We start from the raw sequence: 13,256 nt of genomic DNA, 5'->3' as shown, positions 1-13,256 counted from the left end.
AGTTGCTCGCTCAATGGAGCTAGTCGTGAGCAACTTTCAGTATGGGGGGTGGGGGGCTGGATTTCCCTAGGGTTTGGGGACCACCCTGGGTATGGTGCGGATTGCATTGCACTAATATTCTTCTGCACCTTATTTTTGCTTAACTAGTTGAATGCAAAGCCTTAATAAAAAAATGCAGGATTAGGTTTGGCAGGCTAATTTTAAAGAGCCAGCTTTTTTCTTATTTTATATGTAACGTAACTTCCGTATGCTGTATTAGCAGTATAAGTAGCAAAATATGTTGATATAATTTTGTGTTGTAATTGTTGTAGGAGATCCTACAATTGTGATTGCAGATGAAGCAATATATCGCGGCAGAAATTCTGTGTTCAGTCCAAGTAGACATTGGTACTTCTCAGGAAAGAGAGAGAGAGAGAGAGAGAGCATTCTTTATTCCAAAACACCTCTGTGCATTTGAATGTAATAAATGTTTACAGAAATCAGCTGGAACTTCGTTTTGCTTTGTCACAGAATCCTTCACTGGAAAACCTATTTATTAGGAAGTTGGGTGGCAAGATTTAAAAGTGGGACATTTCATCATTGTGTGGGAGACGGTATTCGAGCAGGTGTAGCTTGCCTGACAAGTTACTCCTGAAATTTCCTCCTACATAACTATTTCGGATATACCGTGAGCTTCCTGTAAAAGTGGCGTTTAAAACTCCACCTTCTGCTGGTCCACAATGTTTATGTTGTGTCTGATGTTTGTCACATTGTGTTAGCTCCTAGTTTGCCCTCATAGAATTACTGTACAGTACTGTATTACCATTTACATTTGTGAGTTACTTTTTACACACTCTACAATCAAGTAGTGTATAAATTTTATTAAACAAATAAATAAAACCCTCATGTTCTCCAGGCACGACATACTAGGAAGGAACAAGATTAGTAGCAGAAGCCAATCAAGTTGTGCAGCAATAAAACCGCCAGCATGTTTTGCAAAGCCAAGCAGGGTCCAGTATGGTTTCAAATTGCATTGGGGGGGGGGGACACACCCTGCATTGTAGGGGGTTGGACTAGATGACCCTCGGGGGACCCTTCCAATTCTACAGTTCTATGAGATATCCTGGACATGCGGGACAAGCGCTTGCAAGTTAACGGAACCGTTCCCTGGACAGCGGCCATTGCCAGCGCCGAGTTTCTTTGTCAGCGAGAGCCCCGTTGCATTTTGGAACTTGTAGTCTTCCTTTATACCGCCGGGCACGACCTGATAAAGGGCCGCCTCCGGTGCATGGCGGGATTTGTAGTTCCCTCCGGTGACGTAATAGCCCGCGAGGGGGAGGAGCTGGCTTTCCGCGTCGCCGTTTGGCAGAAAAGCCACCGAATGAGAAGCGTTGGTGATAGGAGGCCGGAGGCGGGGCTTCCGGGAATGGGCGGAGCTTTCTTGAGAAAGGGAAAAAAAAAAAACTCCCCGGATACTGACTAGGCTGAGACCGGCTCGGAACTTTCTAGAAAAGTCGCGGCTTGCCTTTTGCCTTCTGTGTGAGAGGAAGCGGCAGGCTGCTTGCTCGGCTCCCTCAAGCGATAGACCTCGTGTGGTATTTTTTTTAAAAAAATTCTCGGCCGGCGGCGCGAGCGTATGGTGAGTGAGGGCCGGAAAGGGGCCGCTTCAGCCTCTTCTCCCCACCCCCAAAAAAATTACCCCACCGACGCCCGCTTTTCCCACACAGAACGGGCGGGCAGTTGCGCGGCTGCTCCCAACCCCCCTCCCCTCCCCGCTTGTGTGAGGAAAGGGGGGGAGGGGGAGGGGATCTGGCGCGCGGCTGGTCAGCTGACGCCGGCGTGGCGTGGGGAGGGGGGGAAGAGGAGGGGGGAAATGTGACTGAACTTTCCCTAAGGAGGGAATGTGAGACGGTGTGGGGAGGAGGGGGGGCTGGTTGGGCCGTTGGTGTGGAGGGGGGGGGGTTGCCTAGAAGCCGGTCGTGACCGTTTTCCAGGTAGGACTTCTCAGGAGGAGAGCCCCTCGAAGCACAAAAGAGGTGTGGGGGTGTGATCGGCTGTGGGGTGATTTCTCTTCCTAAGCATGGAGTTGGTGCTCGCCCCCCTTTCCGTCTGTAGGGGGAAGGGTTGGGGGAGGGGGGAAGCAGGAAGAGTCTCTCGTCAGATGTCGTGAACTGCCCTGTGGTCGTCAGACAGAGGGAAGCGTACAGATTTAATAAATGCAGTGGTACCTCGGGTTACAGACGCTTCAGGTTACAGACTTTGCTAACCCAGAAATAGTACCCCGGGTTCAGAACTTTTGCTTCAGGATGAGAACAGAACTCTTGCTTCGGCAGTATGGCAGCAGCTGGAGGCCCCATTACCTAAAGTGGTGCTTCAGGTTAAGAACGGACCTCCGGAACGAATTAAGTACGTAACCAGAGGTACCACTGTATAAAGATGGGCATTTCTCTGTAGTGGTCTCAGGTTGGGTGTGAATTTGTGAGGTGGTTGTGGGGGGCCGGGGAGGCCAAGGTTGTGGGATGGAACTTCCACCTCCCCGCCAATAAAGGTGCTTTTGAGGGGTTTGGTGGGGGAGGGGTTGAGAAGCCCACATTGTCATGTGGAAGTGTGAAGTATACAAGGGGTACCATATTGCTATTTTGTAGAGAAGTTTGGTTAGCTTGGGGTGAGGGAATTCCCTTTTAAGGTAAAAGCTATTGGCCTGATAGCCCTAAAAGAGTTTGCTTTCATAAGCATTTGGGAGACAGGAATGCTGAAATTATGAGAGAGACTGGAAATACCTCTAGCTTACTGTGTTTGTTTGATGTATTTTTCATGTTCTTATTTGTCAGTGTTATCCTTCCCTCCATGTTGCAGGTATCAGCTGAACCATGGTGAAGGAGACCACATATTATGATGTGCTTGGGGTAAAGCCCAATGCCTCCCAAGAGGAGCTGAAGAAAGCTTATAGGAAATTGGCACTGAAATATCATCCTGATAAGAATCCTAATGAGGGCGAGAAGGCAAGTGTGCAAGGCCCTTCCCTACCACAGACATTATGCCAATTAGTTTTGTGAAACATGCTTTAACTGCTGGCTACTTGTCTGTATTGTACCTAATGGCTGTGAATTTAGAGTGGGTTGGATTCTGGTACCCAGGCAGTAATACATATCCTCTTTCCAGAATGGGCATAACAGTCTGATACTGATACATGTTTATCTTATCTAGGTCTATTGCTTCATACTATTAGTTTGAGCATGTGACATACTTTAGAATTTGGAGGTGGTGAGCAGAGAGCTAATATTGCTAAATGAGAAGCTATTTCTACTTGTGCACCTTCTTATATTTTATAACTTACTTTGCCTCTTGTGCAAAACAACCCCTCTATAGTGCGAAATGGTTATCAGAACATTGATCAGTTCAAGGCTTTTTAAGACTAAACACCTTTGTCTTTTGCTTTTAAGAAGCTTTGAAAAGCTTAAATGCAAAAGCATGACTGCTGTCCTTGCAAATTCTGAAGGTTCACAAATGGAAAGGCTGACCATCTTAACCTTTAGAAATTTCACATCAACTCCAAATATGATTTAAAAGGCCTGACTTTAGTCTTGAACAGCCAGCTGGATTTCTGTGGAGCATTACGTTCAGATAGTGGTGCTAAAGAAATGTTACAATAGTACAGGTAATCTGTGAATATTCTGTAAAGAGGTTAAACTTTTCTTTTCTTTTCTTTTCTTTTTAATCTTGTAGTTCAAACAGATTTCCCAAGCCTATGAAGTACTTTCTGATCCTAAGAAAAGAGATTTGTATGATAAAGGTGGTGAACAAGCTATAAAAGAGGGTGGTACTGGAAGCAGCTTTGGGTCACCCATGGATATATTTGATATGTTCTTTGGAGGTGGTGGAAGAATGCAAAGAGAAAGGAGAGGTAATGTCCAACTTTTTTTGAACAAGTTCATGCAAGTGATTGTAGTTCAACCAATAAAAGCAGATTGCATGGGCAAAGAGAACAGATGAGATTTCCATTTGAAAGTGAAGGTGGCCCACTCATTTAGCTGCACCTTATTAATATCATGAGTTGCTTTGGTGACTCCAGTTAAAATAAATTCCAATCTTAAGGACTTAAATTTTATTAAAATGTCCATTTGTAGTACTTATAAGGTGCTTCAAATTCTAGTTTCTGATATTTGAAAGTTACTATTGTGGAACTTCAGGTATATAAATGATAAAAGTTGAGCTACAAAGAGTGTTGTTGTTTTGTTAAAAACACACAATAAACACCTTACTTACATAGCATCCCAAAAGAGTTTTCTGACTTGATGTAAGCTATTCATGTTTACTTGGAAATGTTCCACTAAGTTCAATATATTACTATTTCGTAAATGTGCCTGATGTGCTAGATCTGCCATGTTACTTCTCCCCAGCCCATTTGGATTGTTCTGTCCATTTCTCAAGAAATCCACCTTTCCCTGGTTAGATCAGGCAGCACAGAACTCCCTCCCTTACAGTGGGATCAGGGATCTTGCTTAATGCCAATTAGCAGTGATCATAGTTGAAACTTACCGTAGAATGGCTTCCCAGGTTGGAGAAAATGAATTTGAAAAGTTAAAATGTATTGGTAAGCAAGAATTTGATGGATATTGGAAAACATAACCTGAACTGAAATACAATCAGATGCCAATCATATTGGTCCTCAACAAAATGCCTTTCCTTACAGGTAAAAATGTTGTCCATCAGTTGTCAGTTACTCTAGAAGACTTGTACAATGGAGCAACGAGAAAACTGGCTCTACAGAAGAATGTCATTTGTGACAAATGTGAAGGTACACTGATAAACTTTTGTTCTTTGGGATGGGGGAGGTGAAAAGTCATATTGGAGACAGTGCAGTTGTAAAGGGAGGGAAATAAGCATGTAGTGATCTTGTGCTTAGTTTCTTTGATGCTGTTTTCTAGGCCGAGGCGGCAAGAAAGGTGCTGTGGAATGCTGCCTTAATTGCCGAGGAACAGGCATGCAAATTAGAATTCATCAGATAGGGCCGGGAATGGTTCAGCAGATCCAGTCTGTCTGTATGGAATGTCAGGGCCACGGGGAGCGCATTAGTCCCAAGGACAGGTGTAAAAGCTGCACTGGAAGGAAGATTGTTAGAGAGAAGAAAATCCTGGAAGTTCATATTGATAAAGGTATGTGTCTCATTTTGGGTCTCTAGTTTTAAACCCAATTATTTTTGAGGGAGCAAGTATGGAGAATGCTCACAAAAGTTACAGAAGAATTGCTGCTGCTATTGCAGCCTACTTGGTAATACAAGTAGCCTGCAGGTAATTTAGCCAAACACCTGATATGATCTGGATAAGTTGAAGAATTGCACGAGAATCTCCACAGTCAAGAAACATAGTTCTGTGGAAAACAACGCAGTTGTTCCTTTTAGCAGCCCTGTTGGAAGCCCCAGACCTGCAAGTAAGGCAGTGAAATAAGCCAACCTACAGACAAGAGAAGTGTTTCTGCATGCTTGGATACCTGGAGAATACAAAAAATGCAAATTTTCTGGGCAACCAGGAATTTGGGACCTGCCCCAAAGCTTGGAACACAAAGTCAAAGACAAAAGGATGTGCCTCTGCTGTCTCTGTTCAGCTCCCAAGTCATCAAGAGGTGACAGAGCCACCAAGTTGCCACAGAGACAAGTCAGTGCATCTTCCCCTTCCCTCTTCAACTTGAAGCCAGAGAGATGATGTAAATGTTTGTTTTGGCTTACTGCTTGCTCAGGTATTGGGAGGAAGCTTTGGGTTTGTTTCACTCACCAGAAGCTGGCTGAGAACTGGCCATGAGATTGTCACGCCCTGAAGGTTGAAATATTCTCACTGCCACAAATACCAGGCAACTGGGGATGAGGAGAATGGTGTGCCTAAGCCAGTAACATAGTATTCTGGAGGAGTGTTGGAGAACGCTTTATAGGAGTTCTGAGGGAGAATTATTAGGCTTGGAGGAGGTGTTTCATTCTAGGTTAACTTCTGGACTTTCAGTTGTGATGGAAGAAAAGCTTCCAACAACTTAAGTTTCTTTGGGTGGTTGGGAAAAGGGTTTCAAAATAGGGTTGGTAGATGTGAACCATGAGGTACATGTCTCTCCTAAACTCCCCCATAGCCATAGGAAAGGGAAGAGTATCCCTTGCAGGGTTGAATCTACATGAACAGCTTGTAGCTTTACTAACCCTGAACCTCTGTAACCAGCACAGTAGGGAAATGGTGTAATGGTGTTAGACTTCTAAAATGCAGAACTGAATGAGGAGGAAGCTATTTAAAATCTGGGGGAATTGAAATATATGCAATACTTACTTCACTGCTTTAACAATATAAAATCATAATTTGAAACGTAAGAGATTTACATGCTAATGGTTTGGTACATTTATGAAATTTATTGAACACTCCTATACATTTACTTGGATAATCGTAGACCATAATGAATGTTAACAAGTGCCTAAAGGTAAAGGGACCCCTGACCATTAGGTCCAGTTGTGGCCGACTCTGGGGTTGCGTTGCTCATCTCACTATTGGCTGAGGGAGCTGGCATACAGCTTCCGGGTCATGTGGCCAGCATGACTAAGCCACTTCTGGCGAACCAGAGCAGCGCACGGAAACGCCGTTTACCTTCCCGCTGGAGCAGTGCCTATTTATCTACTTGCACTTTGACATACTTTCGAACTGCTAGGTTGGCAGGAGCAGGGACCGAGCAACGGGAGCTTGCTCCGTTGCGGGGATTCGAACCGCCAACCTTCTGATCGGCAAGTCCTAGGCTCTGTGGTTTAACCCACAGCGCCACCCGTGTGCCTAACAAGTGTCTACAAGAGGCATAAACAGGAAAACTTGAAAGAATTTAGAAGATTAGGTGGAAACCACACTATAGTGGAGTGTTGCATGATGGAAGATGAGTGATGACTTCCATTAATTATTTGGCTCGTATCCATCCTGTCTTACCACTCATACTACAGACTTTCACTTCTGGAACTGGACTTCCTCTTCCTCTCTTTTCTGGAGCTGATTTTGGGGAGACAATAAGGAGAAGAGAGGAAGTCCCATTGCCCAAGGAGAGTGCCAATTGTGCAATGCTAGATACTACCCCTTTGCTTTGGGTGTTGTGTGGGACCCCCTCTTCTGGAGTTAGTTTTGTTTTTGTTCTTGAAGTTATGTATTGGTTGAAAAGTAAATTTTAAAAAAGATAATGAGATGGAAGATGTTCACCTAGTTCTCACATTAATTGTGGGTACATAGTGGTTCCTAAGAGTTGTGGGAGAGTTCTGTGTCTGTGATAGTTAGTGTTCAGAAATTTGGCTTTGGTGGCTGTTTAAATCTTGCTTTTCATTGGAGGTTGGAATCGCAATATGACTAATGCTGTACAGCTTTAGTACAAAAGCTTTGGGAAACATATTAAAACATTTTTTATTCTACCTTAATAAAAGTTTTAATCTGTTTCCCAAAGCTTTTGTACTAAAGCTGTACAGCATTAGTCATATTGTGATTCCAACCTCCAGTGAATACTTTGAGTGTGTAAATAATAAATTTAAAAGGCATAAAAACCAGGCAGAGCTGCAGGTAAAATATAGTCCATAATGCAGAAAGCCTAACCAAAAAGCCAGTGAGGAATAGTAATACCTGTTAATGTCTATAATGCCATGATATTTTTGTGCTATTTTTCCATCTTACATGGTGCTTTTGAAATAGGAATGAAAGATGGTCAGAAGATAACTTTTCATGGTGAAGGCGACCAAGAACCAGGATTGGAGCCAGGAGATATTATCATTGTCCTGGATCAAAAAGACCATACTCTGTTTACAAGGTAAATTTGTGATCGTACTGCTATAGCAATTTTAACTATGTTAATATGTAAGGGCTGGTTTTTATATGTGTATGTTGCCAGTCTCAGGGTTTGTTTATTGGATCAGAGGAAGCTATAGTTGGAGAATAAGGTTTTAATAATTCAGTGAGAATAGAGGATAGCCATAAAGGAGCAAAGTTAAAAATCCAATCATTACTCTTAGAGATGGGGCAGCTACTATAGGTCTTCAGGAGTAACAGATGTAAATTAGGCGGTGGGGAATCACTTTTGGCTGGAGTACCAGATCTAAAAGTGACCAGGCCTTCAATGAACCACAGTGATAGGTATAGTTTACTGTGTTCCTGATTGTTCTTTTGCCGCCATGGCTCGTGTTTAAATTTGGTGCCAAACGCACAACACATCTGCAAAGGAACCACTGGGAACATAAGCTGATTCCCAGTGGTTCCTTTGTAGCTGTGGATTTACCTGTGATGTGCCTGATGAAAAAAATCTGAAAACAAGCTGTTCCTTGATACAAATCTAGCCACAAGATTCTGTAGCTTGGGAGTACCTTCCCCACTGACTGCTAATATAGAAGACAGAGATAGTAAGTGGTTAGTGTAGGGAAGCCTCATTGCTTGATAAACCCTCAGTCTTCAGTGTGCATTAGTATCCATGGTGGTGGGTGGGTGCAGTTTTGCCATGCTTTTGTCACCACAGGTGCGAATAAGAAAACTGGTAGAAAACCTTGCTAGTTGGTAAAATAGTCATCTGTACTGGGCGATACTGACTTGCTTTAAAGCAGGCTTGGGAGATGTGGTGAAGCTCTGAAAATCAGGGGTGACTGGATGTAGTTGCTTTTCAATTTAATACATTACGTTCACATCCATAGTATCCGTTATAGCAAAGCTAACCACTTAGAAATAGAACAGACATAGAAACATGACCACCCCACCCCACCCCACCCACTACTCCCCCCTTTCCCCCTTTTCTTCCTAACCTAACATTGTATGTATCATTAATATCTCATAACAAATGCAACTGAATTGTAGAAATCATAACTTGAAGAACAAGGCATCACACTGTTTTTGTATACTTAAGAAATCTTTAATAAAAAACATTAAAAAAATAAAAAGAAATAGAACAGACAGCTGCAATAGCATTTCCCGCCCCTCCCCCCCCAAAAACTGTGGGTCTTCAAAGGCCCTAGGATCAGAATAAACTATGGGGTACTTCCAGTCCTGCAGGAGTAAGAGTTGCTTCTACAACAAAATGTGTAAAGACTGCTATGAGTGAAGTTCTCAGAACTGTGTTAAGGATTTGAACTTAACTCAGGAGCAGCCAGTGTTGTGCCCTCCAGATGTTGCTGAACTACAGCTCCCCTCACACCTCACTGTTGACTATGCTAGCTGGGGGCTGATAGGAATTGTAGTCCCAGCACCACTTGGAAGGCATCCTGTGGCAGATAGTTCTTTTTCTCTACAGACGAGGTGAAGACTTGGTCATGAGCATGGATATCCAACTAGTTGAGGCACTGTGTGGTTTTCAGAAGCCAATTACAATGCTGGATAATCGAACCATAATCATTACTTCTCATCCTGGTAAGTATTAAGAACAGGTATTTTGGTATATTTTCCTATTGCTTACTTTGGGTGGTAAAACTTCCAAGTAATATTTTGAGCCAATAATCACATGAAAATGAAATGCACTCAAATCTATGGAATACAGACTTGTGACACAAAAAAACTGTATGTCAAACCTAGTAGTGAAATACCAGCTGCCGAGATCCACAAGTGAGGAGGGTGGTGTTGCACTCAAGTCTTGTGTGAGAGCTTTCACCTGCCATCCGGTTGGCCCTGTGAGATCAGGATTCTGGTGGTTCTTTGGCTTGATGCTGCAGGGCTCTTAATGTCTTAGAAAAGTATAGCGGTGTACAAATAGTATTTCAGTGATAGACTCCTGTTGCCTTGGAGAAATGTCACCATCACTTGCAGCTGTTCTTTGACATGATAAAATGGAAATAAAGTTTGCAAATAGATGTTGGAAGTACTCTTAATACAATACTGAACATTAATCCCGGTTTGATTTTTAAGCAAAGATCTCTTCTGTTCGCCGGTTTCCACTTCCAATACTTGGTGATATCTGTGCAAAGTGAAGTTTCACTACACTTTTCTGCATGACATAACTACTTCTGCATGGTTGTTTGGGCATCTTCATTCTCTCTTGCCTTGCTAGATCTATTAAATTTTAAGCATTTTTCACAGGGAATAGTCTTACTACTCTGCACAGAGAGTAGTAGAATGCTAATAAAAACAGGTTTATTGATGAGGATAACCCTTTATCCTTTTGATTCTTAGGTCATATTGTTAAACATGGAGATATTAAGTGTGTACTGAATGAAGGAATGCCCATCTATCGCAGGCCATATGAAAAAGGCCGTCTGATCATTGAGTTCAAGGTAAGATGCAGTTGTCAAAAGCCACCGATTAAATGAAATTTATTCAGTAAAGCAGCTTCTACTCATGCTAGAAAATACTGCCATGTGAGGTTTAATATACTGTGCTTTAAAAGAAAAAGTTGACATTAATTTACATAGCTACGCAAATGTGCCTTCTGCTTGCGAATATCTGCCTGCCAAACCGTATTGTATACACACACCTATCTAGAGATGTAATATGCATGCAGTGCGCTAATAGTGTGCCCTAATTTCAGGTGATCTTTCCAGATGGTGGCTTCCTTTCCTCAGATAAGCTGTGTCTATTAGAAAAGCTGCTACCTCCAAGGCAAGAAGTGGAAGAAACTGAAGATGCGGATCAGGTAGAGTTGGTGGACTTTGACCCATCTCAGGAAAGAAGACAACATTACAATGGGGAAGCCTATGAAGATGATGAGCATCATCCCAGAGGTGGTGTCCAGTGCCAGACCTCTTAAAATGGCCTCATGATTCCCCTTGTGCTGCTTACCCTGTATGTCAGTTGTGGATGAGTGAAGGACTAAATTTGCTAAACTTTCTCTCAAACTTGCCATCATCCCTGTAATATTTAAAACATAGTTGTTTTTAAATCAAGGTAACAAATTTAAATCAGTAAAATGCTACACTTCAATCAAGTTGGAATGATGTTCATATTTCCGTATGACCTCTTAAGGAAACTAGAAGCCACTTTGCTCTGGCTTTTTTTATTTTGTGCATTGTAAGTGTATTGTGTGCAAACGCACTGGCTTAGTATTCAGTGATTTCTGTTTAGTATTATAAATTATATTCCCTTTGAAGTAATGCACATGTATTTATGATTCATGTTTAAAATGTGAAATTAAAGTTTTGTATTCATCTGCTCCTAGAATAAGTTGGCGTGTTTTGGATGTATTGTGGCTGGTTGAGACTTCACAAGACACTGTCCTGTGCTGGAAAGTAAAAGCCCCCCCTCCACCCCCAGCTTTAGCTAGAATGCTGTGCAAACACGCTCTGTTAATTTTATACAGGATCTTAACACGGCTAATGGGTGAAAGGTGTTGAAAATTCAGCCTGCCTAGTGCTTATGTATGATGAAGATCAGAATGTTCAGGCTTGCTGTGAACAGGAAATACTTGGCACCTTGAACAATGGCAACCATGCAACTGAAAGCAGCATGATTATTCTTGGACTAAAGGCAGAAAAATATATAGTATCTACAACTTTAAATAGGAAAGGTGGACCATTTGAACTTATTAATATTTATCTTTAAGTGAGCCTATTAACAATATTCAAGTTCTTAGACTGCATGAGTACTTCTAGAAAATCCCTAACTCTGACACTGAACTAGTGTCAAAAGAATTCCGATAGTTTTGTGTGAAGTTTCTTATAAGGGCTACCTCTACAATTAGCCATTTCAACATGTTAACTGGTTTTATAACTAAATGGGATATAGCTTACTAAAATGGCTTGATATTCCAGTTCATAGCTGGGCCTTGATAACTAAGCCAGGGGCTTAATAGATTCAAGTGCCTCTTGAGACTCAGCTGTACCTAAGCTGACACTTGATTAATTTTTTTTTAAGAATTCCATTGCAAACATCCCTATTATAAGAATGAGCCCAGCACATAGTGCATCATGCTGTACATACAGAGCAAGTGAGCTAACAATAGCAGTCTAGTTTTTCACATCCATGATCTTATATTTGAGGTTTTGATCTATGACTTCTTTCTAGTCTCTAGTCTGGGGTTTGATTAAGCTGTATAGCAAATTATCATGGTCCCTGTGATAAGGATGAGTTAGTTTAATTGAGTATGTTACTTCTAAAAAATGCTTGCATATTGTACTTCAAACATGAGTTTCAACCTATAGGGGGAATAAATACTGTCCTTACTTCTAACAGTTTCATCTCTTCCTTTTTTATTACCTAAATCGCCAATCAAAACATATTAACGCAGTGGAAAATTGTGCCTCTGTGGCAATTTGTACCTATTAAAACAGCCATTTCTTGGCACTGGCCATGTGTAGGGAATGCTCAGTTATGTTGTTTAACGTTACAATTCATCTACTTTAGCATTATAGGGGTCATTATGAAATGCATTAGTTCTTTAAACAAGTTAGGCTATTTCAAATGAAGTGACAAAGTAATTTTTAAAGCATTAATGTAATTGGGACAGCTCTTCTAATGACAGCATGGTAACTTGTAAAGCCTATTGTAGAACTGGTCTTGGAATGACTAGCCTGCCTCCCACCTCAACCAACTATTTTTGTTTTACTTGTTCTAAGCAGCTTATCTGCTGAATCATATAGCCTGATGCTGTCACGATTCGTCCACAGCACCTTGCTGCCCCAGGCAGTTCCCAATTAAAACGCTGAATAGCTCCTGCTTGTCACTCTTAGCCACCTGAACATCCTCAGCAAGCCCAGACAGTTAACTGGCAAAACATTTAACATCAAAGGCATATCTCCCATTGGCTCCCAGTACGTTTCCGAGCACAATTCAAAGTGTTGGTGCTGACCTTTAAAGCCCTAAACGGCCTCGGTCCAGTATACCTGAAGGAGCGTCTCCACCCCCATCATTCCGCCCGGACGCTGAGGTCCAGCGCCGAGGGCCTTCTGGCGGTTCCCTCATTGCGAGAAGCAAAGCTACAGGGAACCAGGCAGAGAGCCTTCTTGGTAGTGGCACCCGCCCTGTGGAACGCCCTTCCAGCAGATGTCAAAGCGATAAAAACTACCTGACATTCAGAAGACATCTTAAGGCAGCCCTGTTCAGCGAAGTTTTTAACGTGTGATATTTTAGTGTATTTTTGGTTTCTATGGAAGCCGCCCAGAGTGGCTGGGGAGGCCCAGCCAGATGGGCGGGGTATAAATAATAAATTATTATTATTATCTCTAGTAGCTCTCAAATATGGTTAGCAAGAATACTTTGTGGGGAAATAATTTGCTTGGCATTTGCACCCAAGAAAAAAAAAGTTTTCCCTGTCCTCCATACTCCGGAGCACATCATAAGAAGCTGCTAGTCTTGGGATAGCTCAGCTGGTCAGAG

The 13,256-nt window shown here is 42.3% G+C and overlaps 1 protein-coding gene across 1 annotated transcript; it reads left to right on the top strand.

Annotated features, from left to right (window-relative positions):
• Positions 1-1,426: 1,426 nt before the first annotated feature.
• Positions 1,427-12,110, top strand: LOC308466214 (dnaJ homolog subfamily A member 1). The gene is made up of 9 exons (XM_080986923.1): positions 1,427-1,618; positions 2,836-2,981; positions 3,706-3,883; positions 4,673-4,777; positions 4,908-5,135; positions 7,668-7,782; positions 9,247-9,362; positions 10,119-10,219; positions 10,474-12,110. Exons 2-9 carry the CDS (start codon positions 2,850-2,852, stop codon positions 10,690-10,692), a joined length of 1,194 nt encoding a protein of 397 aa, XP_080843049.1. The 5' UTR covers positions 1,427-1,618; positions 2,836-2,849; the 3' UTR covers positions 10,693-12,110.
• The last annotated feature ends 1,146 nt before the right edge of the window (positions 12,111-13,256 follow it).

The sequence above is a fragment of the Podarcis pityusensis genome (genome assembly GCF_964106645.2).
Source record: "Podarcis pityusensis genome assembly, chromosome: 17".
NCBI classification, from domain to species: Eukaryota; Metazoa; Chordata; class Lepidosauria; order Squamata; family Lacertidae; genus Podarcis; species Podarcis pityusensis.
The sequence above is the reverse complement of the archived record's forward strand: the minus strand, read 5'-3'. Positions and strand labels throughout refer to the sequence as shown.